Source organism: Maniola jurtina, chromosome 20 (assembly GCF_905333055.1).
Source record: "Maniola jurtina chromosome 20, ilManJurt1.1, whole genome shotgun sequence".
In the NCBI taxonomy this organism is placed as follows: Eukaryota; Metazoa; Arthropoda; class Insecta; order Lepidoptera; family Nymphalidae; genus Maniola; species Maniola jurtina.
In genome coordinates this window covers 2,405,540-2,431,689 of record NC_060048.1, presented here as the reverse complement: position 1 = coordinate 2,431,689, position 26,150 = coordinate 2,405,540, and the positions used below count along the sequence as shown (strand labels likewise).

General features: G+C 39.6%; 1 protein-coding gene across 1 annotated transcript in view; it reads right to left on the bottom strand.

The window, feature by feature from the left end:
• Positions 1-21,589, bottom strand: part of LOC123875769 (zinc finger SWIM domain-containing protein 4-like) — an 86,870-nt gene extending 65,281 nt beyond the window's left edge. Inside the window, exon 1 of the mRNA XM_045921812.1 lies at positions 21,277-21,589. Within this exon, the coding sequence (XP_045777768.1) occupies positions 21,277-21,574 (298 nt within the window). The 5' untranslated portion in view covers positions 21,575-21,589. The remainder of the gene's footprint in view (positions 1-21,276) is intronic.
• Positions 21,590-26,150: the final 4,561 nt, after the last annotated feature.

Here is a 26,150-nt window from a genome sequence, read left to right as displayed (position 1 = left end):
ATTGATAACAGGTTTTATTAACCCCCGACCCAAAAGAGGGGTGTTATAAGTTTGACGTGTGATCGTAGCTCCTAAACTAATGAACCGATTTTAATTTAATTATTTTTGTTTGAAAGGTGGTTTGTTCAAAAGTGTTCTTAGCTATAATTCAAGAAAATCGGTTCAGCCGTTTGAGTGTTATCAGCTCTTTTCCTTCACTTGTCGGGGGTGTAATAAATTTTTAATTTACACTTGTATAAGCTGTATGATAAAAGATGGATTGGGAAACTATCAACTATATAGAGATATCAGATTTATACTAGTATCTTAAAAATAGTGAGGAGGAGGAGGATGTCATATTCCGCAGCAAACAACAAGTCAGTAGATATGAGATCTCATAGTACCCATACAATAATACATTTCACTCCAGAAGACCAGGGTTCAAAACAAAGCTCTTGATTAGAAGAGAACTTTTGGCTGCTTGACTATAGTGCCTATGCAGATGCTGAATATTGGCAAGCTAACAACTCGAAAGCACAATAACATGTCCGAATAAAAAAAACAGTGGCCCAAATATCTGGAAGTGGTTAACAGCCTGCCAAAGGCTAATATTATACAAATTGTTGTTCGAAGTGTAGAAGTGGCTTGGTTTGCCAAATAGCATGAGAAACGCTGTGTATACATTGGCGATAGTTTTGAGATCATTGCCAAGTTTCCTCCTAAGATTTGGAAGGCCTGCGTCCGCCAGGTGCCAAGATGTTATTAGGTAAACCTGATTAAAAGCGGCAAATACAGGGGGATGAGATTTTCGCTAATTACGGGTAATTCGAATTTCGTTTCAGGGATTATAGAACGAGCCAGTTGTACATTTCAGTTGTCAGATAGTTGACCTGATTTTGTAGTAGGTGGAATAAAGACACCTTGTTCCAGGGTATTAAAGGCAAGTTTCAACGTTGAAACGACTGTAAGAAAGCAGCACTTTTTGCAGCAATTCAGCCGCAAAAAGGTCGCGATACAAAAGCGATGCATCGCTGGGCCGTGCAGCTTTTCCAACGATTCGGTATGATTCGCTACTGTCACTACGGTGCAGGAGATTCCTCCTACATCAACGATCGCGATTTAGAAACGCGTTCAAGATACGTGCGGTTGTATCGCTACAAAAAGTCTCTTGTCTCTTGATGTCTTATTTCCTTATTCTGTGTAGTGTAATTATTACTATAATGTACTTGAGGGTATTTTGATAATAAATTAGTTGTTGGTCGCCCTGCCTTGTTTTACAACATTCTGTATTTGTGCAAGTAACCGAAATGACCACAGTTGCACAATTTGAGAAACAGACGATTTTTTTCCTTTCTTCCTTTTTACTCTATTGTCAGATTTTTGTCTGGGATTGAAACCAAAATTCTCCAACCTCATCCTTTGGAAACATTATCTTAGTTACTTCTAGCGTCCTTAATTATAGGAAAGGGGAATTCAAGTAAATTCCCAAATCTAAAAAATTGTAACGGCATAGTATTCCCCTGGTTATTTTCGTCAGGAAAATTGTTGCTACATACAAGTCGACTCATTACAAACGAACAGACATAGTCTGTCTATTCATCAGATACATCAATGGTTATAAAAAATATCCCAAGAACTTGAAAATTTATGGAAGAGAATTTATCAGAAAAAAAACGTAAAAAACTGGATTGTACAAAATATATCACAGCATTCACAGCAGATGTTGTACTGACGTTGACATTTTTACGTGAAATTTAATACCACTGTCACCAGTGGAGGTCTAAAGCAATATACTTGGAACACTTGGAATGGCTGTGTACTCTTGTACCAACTTGTTTTGCAAGGTCTTTGTTCAAGCGAGATTGCGTCCTCGGGCGAAAATCTTATGATTGAATTCTTGGCTCTGGAGTAAAGTAAACCTACTTTGCATTTCTAAGCGTCCAACGGAGGAAATTAGGGGATAAATTTTTTGAAGGCAGTGTGCTACATTTTGATGATTGCGCAGGTTGCCAAGTTTGACCTATTTCATTATTTAGATGGCCATGGGTGATCGATCTTGGGAGGTTTTTTTCTTCTAAGCCGTAGAGGAGGCTGTAAGACTATTGCCCTATTGCTTTCTTTGATCCAGCGATATACATTCGATTACATACGGGTATAGTTTAAGCACACACGTTAAATAAATATCAGGGCCATAGAAAATAACAGTAGATCTAAAAAGCAATATTATCAGAATGGCTGTTTCACCTACTTTTATTTCACCTACTTGTTTTTGTAAGGTCTTTGTTCAACGAGATTGCGTCCTCGGGCGAAAATCTTATGATTGAATTCTTGGCTATGTTGAAAGTAATAGCCTGCTTAGCATTTACTAAGGAGGAAATTAGGGGGTGAATTTTCTTAGAGTGTTGTGGCCTACATTTAGGTGATTCGCATATTTCAACTTGCAATATTAGTCTATTTCATTATTCGGATAGGTGATAGGAATTTAGAGGTTTACTGTTCTTCCGAGGCTCAAAGAGTTACTTTATTGCTTCATGTTACTTAGCTAACCTACATAACTGGCTTTCTTTGGCCCCGTATGGCTATGCGTATTGTATTTGTTTGTAACGTCCAAACAAAATTGCATCTTCGGGATGAAAATTTTATGATTGGATTCTTGGCAGCAGATTACAGTCAGCCTTCTTAGCATTATCTAAGCCGCCAAAGAAGAGGAGATTTTGAAGAGGTATTTGATTAACCTGAGCCTGGAATGGCTAATTAATTGCACGAAAGTTCAGTCGATTGTGTTAGTTGCAACTTGCAACGTTGGTCAAAAAAACAACTGGATAGGTGATCTCACTTTGGACATTCTTTTAGTCGTATTTTTCTACTTCCAAGCTTTGGAAAGGTCTTCGGCCATTTATTGTGATAACTAATCTTAAATATTTGTCCTAAGGAAAACAGGAGTATTTGAGGTTACTTTGCATAACCCACGAATGCCAGAGAAAAAATGCCTGCCTAGGTAGAAATGGTGGAGATAGAGGTCCATATGCTGAGTAAAATTTGAGACAATCGTATTTAATAGAAAACGTAAAATTTAATAGAAAAACTGTAAAACACAATTATTTGCAGATAACACCCCTATTTTCTCCGGTGGACTATAAATAACCGCAGGGCTGCCCCGAGGCGGAACAATCATCTGTAATTTGTAGCAATAACTTGTATCAATATTAAACAAATTGCCCTACCTCGCTCACCCTAGCGCCGCCATTGTAATCTTTGATAATAACTCTCAGGTTGTTGATGATCCACGTACAGGTAAAAACGGGTAAAATTACTTTGAACCTGCGATAAATTCCTTACACGATAAACTTAGTAAGTATTAAAATATTCACTGCCACTTTTTTTAACCCCCGAATCAAAAAGAGGGGTGTTATAAGTTTGACGTGTATATCTATGTATCTGTCTGTGGCATATTAGCTCTTAAACTAATAAACCGATTTTAATTTAGTTTTTTGTTTGTTTGAAAGGTGGCTTGATCGAGAGTGTTCTTAGCTATAATCCAAGAAAATCGGTTCAGCCGTTTGAAAGTTATCAGCTCTTCTCTAGCTACTGTAACCTTCACTTGTCGAGGGTGTTATTTAATTTATACTTGTTTCATTATCTTCTTCTTTATTGTGACTCTTCGCAGAGTTTTCGTGGTCATCATGAAGCAACGTTCAAGGCAGATGTTATGCGCCTGATGTAATCCGAAAACCGTGAATTTGTGAATTAGGTACATCATTGAAAAAAAAAAAGTGTTTCAATTTTAAAAGTTAGATATCTATACCAAGTGGGGTTTCATATGAAAGGGCTTTACCTGTGTATTCTAAAACAGATTTTTACTGTCAACAAAATGTCGTAAAAAAAACCAGAGTAGTGAAACCCTCTGTGCGCGAGTCTGACTCGCACTTGGCCGGTTTTTAAGCCACAAATAGCTTAAAAAACATTGACCTCAAACTGAGCAAAAAGTCGCTCGGTTTCAGAAATGCGTCATACGTTACAATACGTTGTTAACAACTCATTTCCGTTCCGTTCCGTAATGCGCCTTAATGATACCGTCGACCCATGGTTAGACCATTGTCTTAACTTGAATATCAAAATGTAACACGTATTTTTGGGTTGTTTTTGCTCCATGCTCTATAGTTAGCATTAATTCGTCCTTTTTTGTCTGTTTTTGCAGTCAAAAAGGTGTTTAATAAACTATGTACTTTATTGTCCTTTTTGAAAGGAACTGAATTGTTCTAGATACCAATCTATGTCATAGCCAAAAATTGTTTGATAAAACATTGAGATTTTTTTAGTTTTCCTGACTACGCTTTATCTCCTTACTCAGAAAGGTCATTTATCAAATGCATTTTGAAGCATAGACACTTTAAAGCACATGTTCCAAAAACACTTCGCTAAAATGGCGGCCTCAAAATAGCTGTTCTGTTTAGCAACCATTTTAAATAGGAACGGAAGTAACACAAACGTTACTTCGGTCCGATAAAAGTTCTGAGTTACCTATTCTAAAGACGCCCACAGTTTTAGATCAAAAATCTGAAATATATGTTTTTTTTTTCAAACTTCCTTACATATCGTTAAGTACTTCATTAATTCTTATTGCTTTTAGTAAGGCATTGTTTAATTTTCTGCACCTAAACTCTATCAAACCTGACCTATAATACAATCTGAGTGTTATAGATTTGGCGTAGAGCTGACCAAGTTAGCGTATCAGTTAGTTTAGCAATGTTTATTTGACATGGTTGTTTTATCGCTGGGTTAACTGGGGCAGTATCGACTATCGACAGTCAAGCGATATCGATAGCTTGCATAAGATGTTATAGCTTGTCAAGCACTGGCCTCAATATTTTGTTTGGTGTTGCTTGTTTGGCGAAAATTAATATACTATGTCGGGTTAATGGACTAAGAGCCAGCTCGTGCCAGACCACCGTTATTTTAAAGCTGAAAGTCATGCATTGCCAGATACCTCAGTACCTATCGTGGCAATATCTTGTCAGACACCCTTAAAAATTTTAACTTTAAGGGCGTCTGGCAGGGTGCTGCCACTACACTTAGTGTCTGGCAATGCATGACGTGATTTTAATACCATTTCGAAGAAAAAAATAGACTTTGTACTTTGACGTAAGATTTTTTACACCCTTATTGCCTGATATTTCCCAAAGTCACCATGATCCAAATTTCATAGTCGCTCATCGTTCCTCCCTGTGCTGGGGCCAATACGCAGAGAAACTTTCAGCTTTTATACAAGTGTAAATTAAAAATTTTCAACACCCCCGACAAATCATTTTCAAATAAATAATTATGTATATCTAGGCATCTAGGCAACGTCCATCTTGACAGCTTGAAATTTGTCAATTGACACTTGAATATTATGAACCTAAGGGTTATCTAACCTTCTTTTCAACAAGAAAACTAGAAAATAGCTGATAACTTTTAAACGGCTGAACCAATTTTTTTGGATTATAGCTAAGAACACTCTCGATCAAACCACCTTTCAAACAAAAAAAAAGTAAATTAAAATCGGTGCATTCGTTTAGGCGCTACGATGCCACAGACAGATACACAGATACACACGTCAAACTTATAACACCCCTCTTTTTGGGTCGGGGGTTAAAAATAACGAAGGTATGGCACACGCTGGCTCTCTCTTTATAATGATTTCTATACAAAGAACAATTCCAAATTAAAACTTCACACCGCATTTATTTTATTAGCTACTTAGCATTAACTGTATTGAGACATGGTCACTAACTATGGGTCTCATAAGAAAGCCAAGCGGATGATGGTCAGATAAGCTCTCTTGAGAGTTTCTCTACGTGATCAAATCTGAAATGAGGCGATCCCTAGGAGAACCAGAGTAACCGAAATAGCTCATTTGGTTGCGAAGCTGAAGTGGCAATGGGCAGGGCACATAGTTCGAAAAGTTGATAGAATTTGGGGTCCCAAGGTGCTGGAATTGCGACTGGAAAGCGCAACGTTGGAAGACCCCCCCCCCCCCCCCCCACTAGTTGACATCTGACGATATCAACCGAGTGTCAGGGGGTCGCTGAATTCAGGCGGCGCAAGACCGTGGCGTGTGAAAGTTACCGAAGAATGATAAGGGTTTAGGCCATAGTCTACCACGTTGGCCAAGTGTGGATTGGGAGACTTCATACACCTTTTTAAGCACATTATGGAGAACTCTTAGGCATGCAGGAGTCCTCACGATGTTTTCCATCGCCGTTAAAGCTAGTTATATTTACTTAATATATAAAACGCACATAGCTCCGAAAAGTGAGAGGTGCGTGTCCGGGATCGAACCCCAGACTTCCCGAATAGGAGATGGACGTCTTAACCACTGCTTAGTAGTCGCGGTACCATTTCTATACCAATTCTGAATTCCATGGTAGAGACGATCCAGTAATATCGGTCCCAACAAAGCCGGCGGCCGTCAAACCGGCTGCACCATTATAATTGACAATAACAAATGATACGGATCTACATCACAAAACCATCCTGTCTTCAGCGTGATGGATATTGGATGCTATTGTAACATATATTTAAAGTTAATGAATCGTTCGGCCGGCTTTGAGATTAATTTAATGATGCCGAGTAAATTATTACGGACGATTCTAGTGTTAAGTGTGCACTCTCCATGGTCACTCCAAGTCGAGCGCAAGCGCATGCTATTCCAACACTTACGGACGGGGCATACCTACAAGAGTGAGATGCATGATGTTTTAAGAACGCAAATCAATGTTTGGTATGTTATTATTGTTTAAACAAATTGATTCGCTAACTCGTGTCTAACACTGAGTGATAGCCACCGAACTCGGCTGGTTCTACATTGCGGCATTGAGTGATATCAAAATATTTTTTGGTAGAAAACCTTCAATGAATTAAAAATAAATGTCTAATGGGTTCGGTGGCATATCAGTATCATTCAGTCATCAGTGTTAGACACTGAGTTACCGAATCAGGAGGCAGGTCTTCCAACACTGCGCTTTCCCGCGCGAAGTCGCTATTTTAGACCCAACGAGACCCCAACGTCTACCGCTTTTTTGAATGTGCCCTGCTTATTGTCACTTCAGTTTTGCAACCCGTTCAGCTATCTTGGTTAATACTCTGGTTCTCTTACGGATTTCCTCATTTCTGATTTGATCACGTAGAGAAAATTCAAGCACAGCTCTCTCCAATGGAGAGAGCTGTGCTTGAATTTTCTGTCTGAGTGACCCTGAGGTCTATAGTTAGCGACCATAAAAATATTATTTTACAGCCAGCAGAAAAACTAAGTAAAATATAAGAATAGAATTGACACCAGTGTCAGTGGCTAGAACAACTTAATTCAGCCTTCCGTTCGTCTGATTGGAGCTAATTGCGGTAACCTCTCACCTCTACCCCTGCTATCAATTATAGTTTGACCTTAGGGGTGAGACTGTATTAGTCCAATTACGTCCCTAGTCCCTGCGTGTTTAGTTTATTTAAGTAAAACATTTTAGACATCAGATATTATAGATATACAATATACATTATACATAGTGGTAACGTGAACTGGAACGTCGTCGCGTCACTTCACCGCTCTCGTTCTGACAGGTCTATGGCCGTCAACTACTATCTATGGCTAAGTTAACACTCAACGTACATTGTTTTCTAATTTTTGTGTATCGGTCTCTCTGTGTTTGTGCGCTCTTTACAAAGGTATTTGAAAGGCGCGTTTGGAACCCTAGTCCCTTTTAAGTTTACAAAATCAACTTACAATAGTATTTATATATCCTTGCGTTTACGTGGGGTTTTTTTAAACTACTTATAGACAAGCGCTTTGCTACAATCAGACCTGTTGGCAAATTATGGTCCTTTTGCAGCCGAAGAGGGGCGCGCTTGCCTAGAAGGAATTTGTTTGTTTTAAACTCTTTCTGGTATATAAAATAAAATTTAAAGGCGAACTTAATACCTAAAGGTATTCTCTTCTAGTCAACCTTTGGTAATGAGGACAGGGTGATAGAAATAGTGCGCAGTTGAGTCCAAATCCCTTTTCTAAACCATGAAATTCATTTGGTTACAAGACTCGGCCCATAAAGTGACAACCATTCAAACAGCCGTTTCCTTATGACCATTTCAGACATACTCGGTTCTAAAGATTGTTCAGTAAGTCGTGGCCAGTGGGACAAACGCCACTTTATGCTTGTTTTATGCCCACCGAACAATAAGCAAATTATTTATAAATAACTCGGCCACAGCGCTCGCTGGAATTGCTTTACAAAGAAAATGTTGCAAAACGCTTTATTTGTGCTGACCGTTTAAGCAAATATGCATAATGCAAGTTTTTAAGATTTTGACCACGTTTAAATTGAACCTACTTTTTGTTCAGTAAATATTTTGGACAACCATCAAGTGGTAAAGTGGTGAGCACTTCTAAGTTCGAAATCGGGTTTGACTCCTATCTGGGGCAATTTGGAAATTTTGGCTCAGGTATCTCTTTTTAACCCCCGAACCAAAAAGAGGGGTGTTATAAGTTTGACGTGTGTATCTGTGTGTCTGTGTATCTGTCTGTGGCATCGTAGCGCCTAAACGAATGAACCGATTTTAATTTACTTTTTTTTGTTTGAAAGGTGGCTTGATTGAGAGTGTTCTTAGCTATAATCCAAAAAAATTGGTGCAGCCGTTTCAGAGTTATCAGCTCTTTTCTAGTTTTCTTGTATAAAAGAAGGTTACATAACCGTTAGGTTCATAATATTATGTCAATTGACAAATGTCAAGCTGTCAAGATGGACGTTGCCTAAATACATAATTATTTATTTGAAAATGATGTTTTGGAAAACTCAGATACTTTGGATCGTAGGCGCGGAATAGTCCAAGAAAATCGGTTCAGCCGTTTGAAAGTTATCAGGTCTTTTCGGTCTTTTCTAGTTACTGTAACCTTTACTTGTCGGGGGTGTTATAAATTTTTAATTTACACTTGTTTAAACTATAAGCTTGCGCTTGAATATAATCACTTCAAACAGTAGGTGAAGACGCAGCCTAAGGTGGACCGCGCCTGCCTGGTGCCTACTTACTCTTCTTTTGAAAGTACCAATATTTATAGCTAGCGGGGAAAATGAAAGCCGAAACGGCATTCAATATTTTAGTAGTGCGTATAAGAAACGCGGAAGCGAATCTCTTCATAGGAATCCGTGGAATATTGACTCTGTAGGGGTACAGACCTTCGCGGTTGGATTGGTTGGCGATGGGGGAACTAGGTCGAGTAGTTCTATAAGTTTAGTGACAAGTGACAATTGACGCGCTGCTTATGCATAGAAGAACTCAAGTATGCAAACAACGCAATTTAGGTCCGTTTTTAACCCCCGACCCAAAAAGAGGGGTGTTATAAGTTTGACGTGTGTATCTGTGTATCTGTGTGTCTGTGTATCTGTGTATCTGTGTATCTGTCTGTGGCATCGTAGCGCCTAAACGAATGAACCGATTTTAATTTAGTTTTTTTTTGTTTGAAAGGTGGCTTGATCGAGAGTGTTCTTAGCTATAATCTAAAAAAATTGGTTCAGCCGTTTAAGAGTTATCAGCTCTTTTCTCGTTTTCTTGTAGAAAAGAAGGTTAGATAACCGTTAGGTTCATAATATTATGTCAATAGACAAAATATGTCAAGCTGTCAAGATGGACGTTGCCTAAATACATAATTATTTATTTGAAAATGATGTTTTGGAAAACTCAAATACTTTGGATCGTCGGGGGTGTTATAAATTTTTAATTTACACTTGTACTTTGACTTTATTTATTACTTTGATACTCGAAATCTATAATCGATGTCGACATGTGTAAACTTGTACCAAGCGTGCAATAATTGGTTACTAATCGTCACAATGTAGGTCATAGATTCTACATCAGTGCGTCAACTGTATACATTATTGCATTTGTCTTTCCCACGGCTAATTGAGTTATTAGTATTACCACCTTCCTGCTTCTTATCCGGCAATATACTTCATTAACTACTGTAAACAAGTTTTTTTAAGAGCGCTAAAAGTGCTGACACACTGGGACGCCATCCATTTCGAAAAATCGATTTCAAAAAAGCGTTTGACCGCGTGGAAACGTCTGTACTTATGCAAAAGCTATCAAATATAGGGTTTACTCCTAAACTTTTGAACTTTTTTCAAAATTATTTTACGAACAGACAACAATATGTTCAATTGGCAAGATATAGATCAGACTACTACCCAACACATTCTGGAGTGAGTCAAGGCAGTACCTTGGGACCTACCTTGTTCTTGATTATGATTAACGACTTGCCTGACGTCGTAAAAAAGGCAAAATGTTTAATGTTTGCTGACGACCTAAAACTGTTTCTAAGCATAGAGGATGTAAAGGATGTAAACTTACTCCAGCAGGACATAAACAATGTAGTTGTATGGGCAAAGAATAATTTATTGGAATTTAATATTTCTAAATGTAAGATCATGACGCTATCACATAAAACTAACAATATCATCGTGGACTATAAGATATCTGGCGAATCACTTGAAAGGGTTACACAAATCCGAGATCTAGGCTTAACGGTTGATGTGAAACTTAGTTTTAATGACCATATAGATAAAATATGTAAGGAGGCCCATAAGCTTTTAGGATTTGTTATGCGACAGAGTAAGCGTTTCACCAATCCGCTAGTATGTGTTACCTTATTTAATGCTTATGTCCGCAGCAAGTTGGAGTACAACTCTGTAGTCTGGAGCCCACTCAGTGCTAGTCATATACTTACCATTGAGAGGGTCCAGCGAAAATTCGCGCGTGGTTTATACAAAAAAATGTACGGATACTATCCATATCTGTACCCTTCCTTATTCGTCTCGGGTATGGTGGGTCTAGACTCTCTGGAGTTAAGACGAAAGAGAGCTACTCTCATCCATTACTACCTACTTATGAACAATAAGGTGGATAATCCGGACACATTGTCGCGTTGTGCGTTGGCGGTACGGGCGCCGGACAAGCCGCTCCGGTCATGCCGGAAGTGGCCTTTCTTTGCGCTCGAGTCGTCCCGCACGCGGTATGCTCAAAGTGCGCCAACCTCCCGCGCACTTTCCGCGCTAAATCAATTGATTGCTCAGCACCAGAGCCTAGATTTGTTCAACATTAATATCAATAGTTTTATGTTATGTATAGAATAGTAGTAATAGAAAATATTTGTTAATAATTAATTATAATATAATCATTAATCATGACTTGCAATGCGGTTTGGCATTTGCTTGCTGTTAGCATTGTAAGAATCTGAAAATAAATAAATATAAATATAAATAAATATAAATAAATCCATGGCGACGTCGTCGATTACATATCCAAACAATTCGTTGAAATGTATGAGACTAACAGCTCACTTGGTTACAGTCTCGCGTCGACGCCACTTATGGAGCGTAGGCACGACCGACCAGCTCCTACGTGGAGATTGGATACTCTAGCGACCTGACGGAGCGTAGCCAAGTCACCAGTATTTCATATACAAGTTACGCCACTTTCACTTGGCGGCCAACTGGTCACCAGGCCGGACCCCGCAAGTTTTTCTTCGCTATTGTTGTGTTGTTGTGCAACTTATTTGGCAACCTTATTTGGCTACGTAGCCAGCGACGTCGCCATGGTGGCTCAGTGTGTTAGGGCTCTTAAAGTTAATCGACAGCTGACACAATATGTTAATTACGGCATTTAAGACAGTTATCAGCTATACTGTGTGTATGCAAAACGCTGGCGTGATATTTGGAGTTACGTTACTAATACTTTGACGGGTTTTCTTTTGATAATGATGCGATTTGTGGCCACCCTCAGTGCTTATACGGGAGGTTTTTGCATTTTTGACGACCTCGCTGGTGCAGTGGTGAGCGCTATGGTTTTATGAGTGGGAGTTCTAAGGTTCGATTCCTAGCAGGGGCAATTTGAGAATTTTAATTTATTAATTGTCTCTGGTGCGGTCTGGAGGGTGGCTACCGCCGCTAGTTACCACTCTACCGGTAAAGCTGTGCTGCCAAACGATATGATGCCGTAAAGGAACTGATACCGGGTATTGGTTTTATTAAGTGCCATACCCCTTCTAAGTTAGCCCGCTTCAATCTAAGACTGCATCATCACTTACCACCAGGTGAGATCACAGACAAGGGCTAAATTGTATCTGAATTTTAGAAAAACACCTAAGAACATGCGGGTGCTCATAGGATATGCCGACCAAAAAGAATGTCTGTGATGTCCGGATACAAAAACTGGACAACTTTTTAAATAAACATCGATGTTTCCTTTCTCACAAAGTATAAGCGATTCATTTATCATCAGAAATGTTAGAAATAGTGAGTCTACTTATACGCAGAGATTTGGATCAATGATGTCAACTTCCTCCAAAGCATGTAGTTTAAATGCAGATCTCTCTCCAACAAGATTTCAAAATAAAGCCAACTCATCGCATTACTGTTTTGTATTGGAAGCATAATTTGCATAGATTTTAATATTTCTAGCGGGCATCCAAAACAATACCAGAACTCTTCAAAATCTTGTTCGCCTTCGAGCGTTGAATGTGCGCATTGAAAACTGTGCCACTTGAAACCACTCCTTATTCCTCACACAACAGAGTCCTCATTCAGTGCCCAATTAAGTTTGCTAACCGGCTCTAAAATGCGGCGGTGCTTGCTTACAACGTGTCTTTGTGAATCGGACCAATTTTCGGAGAGCTTCCACGTCCCGCTGATTGCATGATTCCGTGGATGTTTGAGGGAATATCGAGGGTTTCAAGGAAGGTCGTGTTACGCTGGTTCTTCATTACGAGGCCAGCGACAGAAGCGCTCTTATGTAGGCACTATGGAACTCTGTTATTTGACAGAGAATCATTGAGCTAGCTGTGTGGTGTGTGCTCTTTGGTTGCTCAGTGTGTCTTTGTTGCCATGAATCGGTTCTGTATTGACAGATGGTGGTTTTTTCACGGATGTTGCCTGAATAGTCGCTTATTCAATGTTGCAGACGATTATATCTTTGAGCTAGTTATAAGGTTTCCTAGAAATGTAATTCGCTAATTTTTGCGCAGTTGCTCTGTTGGGACCTGCCGATTAGTTATTATACCTAGCCGAATAAATAAACCTTCATCTTCTATACTAGTATTGTTTTTATAAGTAACTTTTCTAATATTTCTAGACTAAACTGCCGAATCAAAGTCTTTTAACTTCGCAGACATTTTGACATACTTTCATTATCATTATCATCATCTCAACCTCAGAATAAATGTAGGGGTGGCTCTAAAATCAGTGATCTCACTCAACACATCGTCGGCATGAGAAGGGCTTAGGCCACAGTCAACCACGTCGGTGAGACTGCGGATTGGCAGATTTCACACACATCTTTTGAGAACATTATGGAGAACTCATACTCATACCTACATACATAGAAAAAATGAGGAGTAATAGGCTGGCATGGTATGGGTATGTAATGCGGAGGGAAGAGAGTCATATCACTAGAAAAATGTTAAATATGCATGTGGATGGAGAAAAGAGAAGAGGACGACCAAAGAAAAGGTGGATGGATTGCGTGAAAGAGGATATGCGTATAAAAGGGGTGGATGATACGTTGATGGATGACAGAAGAGAGTGGAAGAGGAAGACATGTTGTGCCGACCCCACGTAGCATGGGATAAGGGCTGGATGAAGAAGACATAACTTGAAAAATGATGGATCCCTTAGGGGTGGAATTTCTAAAAATCCTTCCTTGGAGAATGCCTGAAGGCACTTTAAGGCCCATATAGGTACTTAGGTACTGTCAAAATTCTAAGATTCCAACCTATAGGCTTAAGTATAAGGCCTATATTCTTAGGTAGGTGCTTACCGTCAAAATTTTAAGATAACGTTTCTCAATGTACGTTTGGTTTGCATTGATAGACCAGTCAGTCAGTCTGGACAAGTTTTATATGTGATACTTAGATGAAAACATTGATGTTAATGAATGTAATGGGATCCAATTTTCTTGAAATAGGTGTACATGTAAACTGTCCGAAACAAACGCAAAAAACATTACAAAAACGAATGATGTTTCTTAATAGATTTATAATGGTTAATGGCATGGTTATCTCGAATAGTTACAAGGCATATTAGGGTTTAAATAGTTTTAGATTGTCATAGAGCAGAGTGTTTGTGATGGAACTATTAAAACTAAATTAGAATCCAGTTTTAGTAATCTCCAATGAATATTAATATAATACTTGATCACGATAGATTGATGAGTGTGGATTTGAATAGTTTTTCGTCACGCAAGAAATTCCAATTCTTTGTCTTAGAACCAAATTACGGTACTTGCCTATGTCAAAAATAAATTATTTCTCAGTGATTATTAAATAGAGGGTCTTCCAAAATGCGTATATAGGTTTTTTTGACAGACACAACAGACGGAAAGACAGACAGACAACAAAGGGATCCTATTAGGGTTCCGTTTTCCTTTTTAAGGTACGGAACCTAAAACCTACCTACGGTATCTAAAAAATCTATTCAGGATTCAGGCATCCGTGTCAGAGTAAGTGAACTAAACAATACCACCTTGAACTCTCGCGAACTGCATTATTCGGCCACATGAGTCACCATCAGAATATTTGTCAAGTTTCAATTAACTCTGACATACAATAGCAATTGGTGGTTATTCCCCGATTTAAGACCCTATCTATATAGTACACTCGGCGATCATGTGCGGGCGTCAAATGTAAAGCGCTCTGATATTGAACCTGTGCAGTAGGAGAATTATCGAACTTTTTGTTCCCAACACACTTTTTAATTATTTTTCGTAATTTAACCACAAATTCACGGTTTTGGAATTTTTCCTTGAGGTATATGTTGTGCATCATAAGACATTCCTATATATACCAAATTTTCATGATTCTAGGTCAACGAAAGTATCCTATGCCAAAGTGTTAATTTCCCTAGTCTCGACAGACAAACAGACAGACAACGAAGTGATCCTATAAGGGTTTCTTTTTAATTTTTAGGTATGGAACCCAAAACGGCTAGAAGGATAACCACTAGAAGGCTTGTCAATTTAGTTTTGTCTAGTGATTGTATAAACTGTGTACCTATTGGAGCCTTAACGCTTACAAGTGCCGATTAAACAACTTATTTGTAAAGGTCAAATTAGTACACGCCTTCGTAATGTCTACCTGTAAGTACATAGTTAAGTACCAGCTTAGAACAATAAGCAGTATGTACTAAGTAAAGCCACAAAATGTCATAAGAAAGGTTAAATAACAGTGGAACTAGCCCATATTAGTTAATCGTGGTTTCAATACATTGTATGCTGTTACAATGTTTAAGACAACAGTTAGTACTCACTTACTTGAGTATTTTACGTAAAATAAAAAACTTGAACTCGCTTGGATAGGGTCCCAAAGTATTTTAGGCTCAGAAGTTTTTTTTATTAGGAAAACAAACAGCTTAGTTGTATACAAAAAAGTTAATACAAATAAGCTATTACATAAGTTTCCAACGTTTAGTTAGCAGAAAGAATTTTAAGTGTGAGTTTATTACAAATAAAAAAATACTTTCGGAGATAAGGATTCAAAATTCATTTATTTATGTTACACGAGTGGTCCTACGAGGGTTCCGTTTTTGAATTCGGACGTATGGAATCCTAAAAATGGGTCGTACATTTTTAATAAAATAAATCGATTTGGGTAAGGCTGAAAAGTATAGATATTGGTACCTCTGAATAGATAATAATGTAAACGATGATGATTGATGATGAATTTAATGAATTCAATATGGCGGACGACTCTAGATGATAAATTGATATCGATGTCAAATGAAAGATGTGGGTATGGATGTACCATAATATAATGATTCTTGTACCTACTGAGTATTAGTACTTAAAAATTCTTTGAGTGAGGACCTATTGTAGACAATTGGCAGTTAGGTTAACGCTTGGTTTGGTACCTACTGTAGTCTTAATTATCGATTACCGCCGTGTTTGACAACTGCAGGTTGAGAATCGAATATCACTTTTGATTGAATGGATAATGACTATTGGCTAAAATCATTAAAGTATAGCCAATCACAAGGACTTCGTTTGTGATGGCGTTTGCTGGCGCGCGTGCTGTGCTTGTTTGGAGTGTTTTTTTTTGTTAAGAGTGGCTGGTTTTTGTGTTAGTTGGTGTTTTTTGGTGATGGAACTGACTGGGAAGCGCTCTAAAGGGGCGCCGCGCGTATGTCGGCGGGCGCCGGCACAGACGGAGTCCATACTTGTATAAATTCAATAACTTGAAAATATCACAAACTTGACATTGGCTAATCAGAGTAAAACCAGATGAAAGAAAAAAAAAAGCCAATCACAATCATTTAGCTAACCACAACGTTTGTGCTAAGATGCTGTTACTTATCATAAAAATAACAATTCCAAGACACAGACAGTTTTGGTAAAAATTCCTAAAGACTATAAAATAAAATCTTTCCCAATTTAAATCAGTACGTGTTTTATCCCAAGATCAGAAGATATACCGAGAAAAATATAATAAAAATAGATCTGAAGACAAAGCAAACTGTTCCCAAGAAAACCTGCTGTTGTAAGGTATCAAGAGATCATCACGGACTTTATGAATCATGGCAGCTCCACGCCATAACACGTTCACTTGAGGTTGCCTTCCAAGAAACCGCAATCATCACGTGACATAGAATTATGGTTTCGACATTTTCCCTTTTAGGAGTTCCAACTACTAAGTGATATGATTCTGAAATAGTCTTGGGTTTAGATATGATAACGCAATCGAAGTGTGATTTGTTTTATCTGTGATTAACTTAGATTTGGTTACAGCCTACAGGTCTATGTTGTCAGACATTGAAGCAAAGTTACAGTCCGACAAGGCTCTTTTGGCACTTGAGTGAGGGCGCAGCAGTCGCTTTATGCCGACACAGCGAACTATCAACAAGTGCACTTCTAGATGGCCCCCGCCTCATACCCCGATTGCCATCTCGACTTGTCGCGTACTATAGTCGGCAGTTGCAATCCTGGATCTGAACTGCAATTTCGCAATTGGCTTGCTGTTTGATCCCGATTTCAGATCTAGCAACGGTTTGAACTGAACGTTATATCATCGTAAGTACAATACAACCCAAACTGCTGAGTTCAGTTAGTCAATCAATCAACTTGTTTGCATCCACTGCTGGATATAAGACTTCCGAGCGCGCCACTAAACGCGGTCCTCCGCATTCCTTATCCACCCACTTTCCGCTGTCTTCTTAAAGTCATCAGTCCAACGGACTGGAGGTCGTCCCACACTGCATTTGCCAAGACGTGGTCTCTACTCTAGAACACCTCTGCCCCATTTGCAATCGGTTCTGCGACAGACATGGCCTGCTCACAGCCACATCAGCTTGCTAATTCTTTGAGCTATGTCGGTTACCTTGGTTCTAAAAAATTCCTCATTACGAATTTTATTTTTTGACTCTCAGAGACACAGCCCGCCCCATAGCATGTTGAGCGACTTTTAAGTTATGACCAGTCAGTCAGTTTTTTCTTTTATAGGTTGGTGTATCAAAGGTTGACTTTTTAGAACTTCTGGGTATGGCTTAAGATTATTTTGAGACCCTGTGCCTCATGCAGAAAAGATTTTTGAGTCGTTTTTACACGTATTTCTATGCAAGTCACGCCACTGCCCCTAATATTCGATTCACACTTAACAAAGAAAGTTCGGAATACATTATTCAAATGAATCGACCTGAAACCAGTTCACGGCAGTTAGAATCGATCTAAATATGAAGTCATTAACGATGATTTAAAATATTTACAAACCCAGTCGGGCACTCTCGATTATTTTTGCATGACAATAAGTTAGGGTTGCCTCTGCCATCCACAGACTTAAAAGTAGGTGTCTTAGTAGCTATATGTTCTTTTATTAATAAAGCTTGTCTCTTTTGGGTTGCACTAACTGATGCCCGCGACTTCGTTCGCGTGGATTTAGTTATCCAAAGATCCCATTGGTCCCATCTCTGATTTTACGGGTTAAAAAGTAGCCTGTGTCACTCTCCAGGTCTTTAGATATGTATTCATATCCATGCAAGAAATACTTTACAATCATCAAGTGAAATAATTAATTAATCAGAGCATAAAATATGGCACCTGTTTAATGTTCAACACCAATGTTTCTCCAAATTTTTTCAACCTGATTTTCAGTCAGATCTTTCTCTTCTATATTTTTTAAACAGAACTTTTTTAAGTGTCAACCCTAACAACAAAGTAGAAATACATAAATTATTACATGCATCGCCGAGTTTTTAATATTGTATTCATTTTCGATCGCCTGTTAGGTACGAAACGAACCAACCTTCGGGCCAGAGCAGTTCTGTTCTTTTATTCATATTCACGAATGTGGCATTTCTCGTTCTGCAACCAGTCCCCGCTCTAATGGTGTCATAATTTTCTTTTTAATATTACCATTACGTACCAATATTAAGCTTACTTGAGCAATATTTTTTACAATGTTTATGGTTTTAAACTGTAGATAAGCACTTATTTTTTTTATTTTTCAGAGTTTACGACCTACAAAATAAAAAATAATGGCGGGCGATCTTCACCCAACTGCTAATGAAATGAAACGTATATTTTATTTATCATTCATGATAGGTTACATCCACGAACACACCAACCAATGGATTGCCTTGCCTAGTGGAATCAGGAAAGGCTGATTACAAAAAAATTTATAGGTAGGTAAGTAGGTATCACAATAGCATTGCTTTTCGGCAATACAATAATATACCTATTTACACAATAGTTTTTAGGGTTGCGTACATCCAAAGAATAAAAGGAACCTTATAGGGTCAATTCGTTGTCTGTCTGTCTGTTTTATTTTCTGTTTTTAAATTACATATTAATTATTACGGCATATTAATCCTCGTGCTTACAGTTTATATTCGAGGGCGTTTACGTCAAAGTGGGCGGATCTTGAGTGATGGTAGATTATGAGTCAGATGATATGGGTGTGGGAATCAAACAAAACCAGCACGTTTATCGGAATTAAGTAGAACGCAATATCTAGCTATCTGGTAACCCTACTGCGTATCTTAGAGGCTATGAAATACATTTCTAAAGTACTTTCTAAGTTACCTATTCAGAGACTACGAAATAGGGTAAGAGCACTAGTCCGATCCGAGTTCGTAAAAATACGGATATAAAAAACTCGGACCGAACTCGGATATTGCTTACGCCCTAATCCGATCTCTGATCCAACTCCAAGCTATTCAGTGGACATCTTTGACATATCTAGGTCATATTATTATGTCCGAATCCGAGGCATATCCGAGATATTCTCATGGATGACGGAGAGAACTCGGATGACAGAAGTCAGGGCTAGTGCGTAAGCTACCATACAAATAGTTCTATGACTACTCCGGAACATATTTTCACGCATTCGGATCGGATGCAGTGCATAATCGCCCTACGGTAAGAGCACTAATGCTGGATTGAGAACTAAAGGATGACACTTTCGAACAAAATGCCCAAAATCATTACCCATACATACATACATACCTACATAAATACCAGTGTGTTTGTTTATTTATTTATTGGTTTGTCCTTCAACCACGTCGCAACGGATCGACGTGATTTTTTGCATGATAGAAATTAACCCGAGTCCTTCCATTCTTAGTCTTAATTGAGTTAAGAGTTAAGACAGGCTATTGAAAGATTACTGGAGATTGAAACTTTGGAAGAAAGCCAGGCTAAACCGAGACACTGCGGAGTTCCATAACTTTTATCGCATTAGAGGCTTACTCAAAGCCAACATTACGGCCGGCCAAATGTGGCCCGGAACGACCACAAATGACCAGTAAGCGCCATCTTGATGCCAGATAAGCGCAAATGAATATGTAACGCGTCCTCCCACGGCCCGCGTTAAAACCGGGTCCGGCTGACCCTATGGAAATAAAACGGGCAGTTAATATTGTTTATTCGCGTCCGTTAGTCACTGCGGAGATATTAAGAGTGCTCTCCATGGCCGCTATAAGTGTAGCGTGAGAGCAGGCTATTGCAATCAACTAGCGCTTGTATGCAATCAGACTTGCTGGCAAGTGATGATGCAGCCTTAGCAGCGCGCTTGCCTAGTTGCCTATTCTCTCTTGATTTAAGGGTCTTTTTTCCGTAGGAGGGGAAAATCCTCATGGGCATAGTGCCAGACTGCTACCGACTAAAAACCCCTCCTTTCTGCAAGCAATAATGTTCCCGCCTTGTTGGCCTACCATTACTGCCATGGTCTGACTCATTTTCCTTCTCTTTCATCCTTTTCCTTTCTTTCAATTATGGCTTCCATATATTTCTGGATTAAAACCCACTTCCTTTTCTCCAGCAATTGTGCTTACGAGGCTCTCCACCTCAAAATCCCCTCCCAGTGCGTTCACGACATTCCTTTTTTCTTCCTCAAACTGGTGACTCAAAGGTTGCCTTGTTTATTCGCGTCCATTAGTCACTGCGGAGACATAAAACTGCATCTGCATGAGCCAATGGGCGCTCAGTCTCGAGCCTACGTGCCCAACAGAATCCAGTTGTATAATTCCCCATAGCGGGACTTCCAGTTATGGTAATCGTAGCCGAATTTCACGAGCTTGTCTTCGAAAGTCGATTTAAATCGTTCCAACGATCACTCCACGATCGGGGGAAGTTGATACTTGATGCATTCGCGAGGACCAGACCAGTCGATGAATTAATGAATTCCGGTTAACCAGCGATAATGTTCGACTAGATGGACCGCTTCATAGTAACATTATATTCCAACGAACCTCAGTATTACACTCTGTTTGTAAAAATTTAACTTGTGCGAATAACTTAAAATTATGTAGTAGCTGATCGCGTAATCATATTTTGTATTTGAGGTTAGGTAGCTTTAATAATATATAAGCGTCTACTTCTTTCTTTCTTTTCTCTGGGCTGGTTTCCGCAGTTAAAGTATCTATTGCCCGTTAAGTTATCTATACTCGTAGAAACATACTGCGTCTCAAAGTGGATTTCGATTGACAGGAATACGGACACCGATGTAGTATAAAGCGCCGCATCTAGTGGTACATTTATATCGCTGCGATGAACCAACGTGATTTCCTATAACGTTATCGGAGTCGGAGCCGCTCTAACAAGTTTAGCAAGTACATTGGTGTGCGATCGGTTCGGATCCGGTCGGTCGGGTGACGGGTCAGGATCGCCTCCGAAGCCCTAATCTCACTCGACGCATGAATAATTCCCGACCGGCTATCGATCGCACACGTCGAGGTTTTTATTAATACGGTGGGCGAGGCGCGTAATAGTAAACAGGCGCAAGCGCGGTCCACTCACCGACTTGCAGCACGTTCTCCACGCAGCCCGCCTCCAGCAGCTTGAGGCCGCGGCAGAAGGCGATGTTGCGGTGGTCGTCGGGCGGCGCGCGCGCCAGCGACGAGTACATGCAGATGTCGCGCTCGTCCCGCGGGAACGACCAGTACACGACGCGCCGCTGCACCGGCTCCGGGATGCGCTCGTAGCGCTCCTCGATGCGCTGGAACGGGATCGCGGACGCCACTATCTTGGCCGTGATGTCGAGCAGCGTCGGCGGGGCGCGCGGCCGGCAGCACGCGCGCGGCGCACACGTCGACATGGCGCTCGCTCGGCCGCTCGGCGCGGACTGGCGTGCGGGGCCGCGGGCGGCGCCCGCCCGCCCCGCCTCACCCGGGGAGCCCCCCGCGGGGATGCGCGCCCTAAATCGACACACTCCGATAAATTATTCATTTGGCAGGCATAATGTGCGATATATTATTAAAAGTTGGCATTTTTGTTTTGCTGAAATTACGCATTTGGATGCGGGCCTATCGACCATTATAACATGCCGATCAGACGTTTTCGCCGATAACGGTTATTTTAGTGGAACGTATCAGAAAAATATTCACAAGGCGTGATAAGTACATTTGATGATTTTTTTTAGGGTTCCGAGCCCAAAGGGTACCAACAGAACCCTATTACTCAGCCTCTGTTGTCCGTCCGCGTCGCGTCTGTAATCCGTCCGTCTAGCTGTCAGCAGGCTATATCTCATGAACCGTGATAGAGTCAAAATTTTATAAGTATTTCTATTGCCACTATAACAAGAAATATTATATTATCAGAATGGGGCCCATGTAAATTAAAAAAAAATTAAAGTACCCACATAGTGTAGTAGGTATAATAATATCTTGTGCGATGGTACGGAACCCACCGTGAGCGAGTCTCGCACTTGACTTGTTGATCTATTAGAATTATTGTATACCTACTGTGTGATCTCATTTTACTGCGCCATAGCTTTTTTAAGCGCTTCTGTGAATGTAGGCAAAAAAAATTCAACTACCTACCTACCTCCTCACATTAAATTACAAGTTGGCATAAAAAATAATGACACAAAAGCAAGCAGGGTCCTAATCCATTCGGGTCTAACCTCCTCGCATTACACAAACGAAGGGGAAAGGTGGTGGGGGTACATTAACAGCTGATGGCGGCGGGGGGGCGGGCGGCGGGAGCGCGGGAGGGGGAGGGCCGCGACGTCAGGTGTCCGACAGCGACTCAGCTGAGATTCGACGATCAAGCGCTGCAGCGGCTGAGTTGTCGTACGTACAATGACCTTTATTTGTTTATAATTTTTTTTGTGCTAATGCAAAATTGCGGGCGTGTTTGTATAGCAGGCAGGTAGCTGTAGGCTCACTATTCAGAAGCCATTGACAGCAGTTGAATATTCTTTGGTATTGTTATTTTTACCTTGTAGGTGATAGTTACGGACGTGGTTACGGATAGGACTGTATGGTGTCATTTTCGAATATGAAAATTATTACTGTTTAGTTCGTTTTATGACAGGGCAGCCGTGTTTTTTAATTTTTTTAATTGTGATTACCCCTCCTTTTTTCTGAAATTCTTCTTCTGGGAGTCCTCCGTGTGCTTGCAAGTTGCATCGGACTCATGTCACTATATTGTGTAAGCCAAACACCAGGGTTGGAAAAATACAGTTCCTCCTCGTTTCTAATTGTAACCGCTAGGATATGGAACGCCCTTCCGGCATTAGTTTCCCCTCCACTTTAATATGGGTGCCTTCAAGAGTGAATAAGCATCTTCTAGGCAAGCGCGCTCCAGCTTAGGCTGCATCAAAGTTTTGATTACAGTCAAGCGATGGTCTACGAAAATCTTGAAAACTGTAAACTTTTTTTTCTTGAAAAATAAAACAATAATTAAGTACCGCACTTGTTTTTTGTTTGTTTAAATTATATGTGAGTATGAAAGGCCAACCCTGTCAAACACTCATTGAGATCAAATGATCAAATCAATGAAACTTTTAAACACGACACATGAGCAGAATATCAAACTTTATTCGAAATCTATACATATAATAAAATTGTAGAAAAGTGGTGTCTGTACAATGGAAATATATAAAAAAAAGTAGCAGGGGTTGTTATTATATCGATGCCGAACCCGAAATTGTAATTAATTTTTTTTTTGTCTGTTTGTCTGTTTGTCGGTTTGTCTGTTTGTCTGTTTGTCTGTGTGTTTGTGCACGCTAATCTCAGAAACGGCTTATTCGATTTAGATACGGTTTTCACTAATATATTGTAGTAAGCTTCACTTAGGATTTAGTGTTTATTTCATGTCAATCGGTTCATAAATAAAAAAGTTATGTCAATTTAAAGAATCACGGCGCCTCGCGCCTGAGCGTCCGTGGCTATATAAAGCGCGAAAAGTCACTATTCCACGCGAACGAAGTCGCGGGCACAGCTAGTCGTTAAAATAAATTAAAAAAATATTCCGGCGAATTGAGAACCTCCTCCTTTTTTGAAGTCGGTTGAAAATCTTTTTATTCAGAGATTGTTTTTTAAGTATAATATAAGGTCCTTACCAAAGTTTTGAAGTATTTTTTCAATTAAAATAGATTTTACTCGCAAAAAACGAAACTGTAACCCTAATTTTTTATCCACTAGTTTCACGTCCTTTCGTTTGTGCACTTTATGTCTGGTCACCATACTATGTATTAGTATACAATTTGACCTAATAAATTATAATTAGGTTAGAGAGTGTTCTTAGTAGGTATGGCGCTATGCAGCGCTGCAGCTGCTGTATTATACTTCATATCTATGTCTCGGACGGAGTGCGAGGTATATATATACAACTACGTATAAGTATACCAGTGTACATAACAATAATACGAATTACGTGTCACTCAGCTGATCTGTGTTGTGCCGTTTCAGAGATCCTCTGGAAATATCTTCTGTAGTGTTCCGCAGTAGTACCTGCTTACTTAGTGACATGGGTCCGAGACATGGTCACTAACTATGGGCCTCATAAGAAAGCTCAGTCACTCAGATGGAGAAAGCTGTGTTTGAAGTTTTTCTACGTGATCAAATCAGATATGAGGAGATCCGTAGAAGAACCAGAGTACCAAAATAGTCCAATGGGTTGAGAAGCTGAAGTGGCAATAAGCAGGGCACATAGTTCGAAAAACCGATAGACAGACGTTGGGCAGTGGCGTGCAGGTCATAAAGGCAAAAAAGCACTGCTTATCCCAGAAGAAATGGCTTAATGCTCATTTCTAAGGTTCCACATCTCCAGAGGAAAAAGGAACCCTCATAGGATCACTTCGTTGTCTGTCTGTCTGTCCAGACCCGCCAAGGAAATCAAAACCTAGAGTGTATTGACGTAGAATCATGTGGCAGGTAGCAACTAGCAATGTCTTATAGCACAAGTAAAGTGGAAAATCTCAAACTAGAAAATTGAGGTTACATCATTAAAAAAGTGTTATTTCTTGTGCATTGGTACGGAGCCCTTCGTGTTTGAGTCAGACGCGCACTTGGCCGATTTTTCATGATTACCTGCCATTAAATAGATAGTTACCTAAGTAAGGCTTATCCTGAGTTCGAACCCTGTGCACGCCACTGACGTTGGGGTCCCAAAGAGCTAGAATGGCGACCTCGCACCGCAAAGCGCAGCATTGGAGGACCCCCACTAGGTGGCCAGATGACATCAAACGAGTACAAGGAGCCGCTAGAGGCGGCACAAGACCGTGGCCTGTGGAAGTCCCTGCAAGAGACCTAGTATGTCCAGTAGTGGACGTCTATCGGTTGTTGATGATGACGATGATGAATCAAAAGTAAAAATAAGCGGTCTACTTAGGTAAGTAGGTATAGTTTTAATTTATTAGAATGTAGATAACGGGTAGGTACCTACTAACTACGTCTTACATCATCACTACATAGTATAAAACAAAGTCGCTTCCCTGTCTGTCTGTCCCTATATATGCTTAGATCTTTAAAACTACGTAACGGATTTTGATGCAAATTTTTTTAATAGATAGAGTGATTCAAGAGGAAGGTTTATATGTATAATACATGCATCCTAAATCCACGCGGGCGTAGCTGCGGGCATCAGCTAGTAATGATTAATTTGATGATTTGATTTGTCGATATTTCGACCTACATAATTGCATGTGTCGTGGTAACGAAGTAAGCGGGGCTCTTTCCGTCACTTACTCCATACAATCGTAGTTCCAATTTCATTAGAATATCAAGCAACCTAAGTCCATAAAATTTTGCAGACATATTCTAGAAACTAATATCTGTGCCTGTGGTGTTTTAGATTTTTCAAAAATGTATAATTTTAAAATTACAGGGGCTCAAAAATTTGTTTGTTAATTTTTAAGACCGCGTAACTTTGAAACCGAATATTTTAACAGAAATCTGAAAAATCACAGGCATAGATTTTAGTTTCTAGAATATGTCTGCAAAATTTCTTGGACTTTGGTTGCTTAATATTCAAATGAAATTGGAACTACGTTTGTATGGAGCGAGTGTAGGGGAGACCCGTCTTAAATCACGAAATAAGCTTAATATAATTAATTATTTTTAATTTAGCTTCTCACTGAATATCCAGATGCTCCATTATTAAGTAACCCTTTTATCTGGTGGCCTAATATTGACCCAGACGGGGCCAGACGACGCTATTTTAGATTTCTAACAGTCTCGGAAATCTGAATGTCTCAGTAGATACCTAAATTAGATATTCAACATTTTCCTTTTTAGCTCGCTACATATTTTAAAGATGAATCTATATATAGGCCTTTATAAAGTACTAGATGCTGCCCAGGACTTCGTTGTGGATTTAGGTTCGTTGAAAATCCCATGACAACTCATCGATTTTACGGGAAAAAAGTAGCTTATAGTCCGTCGTCA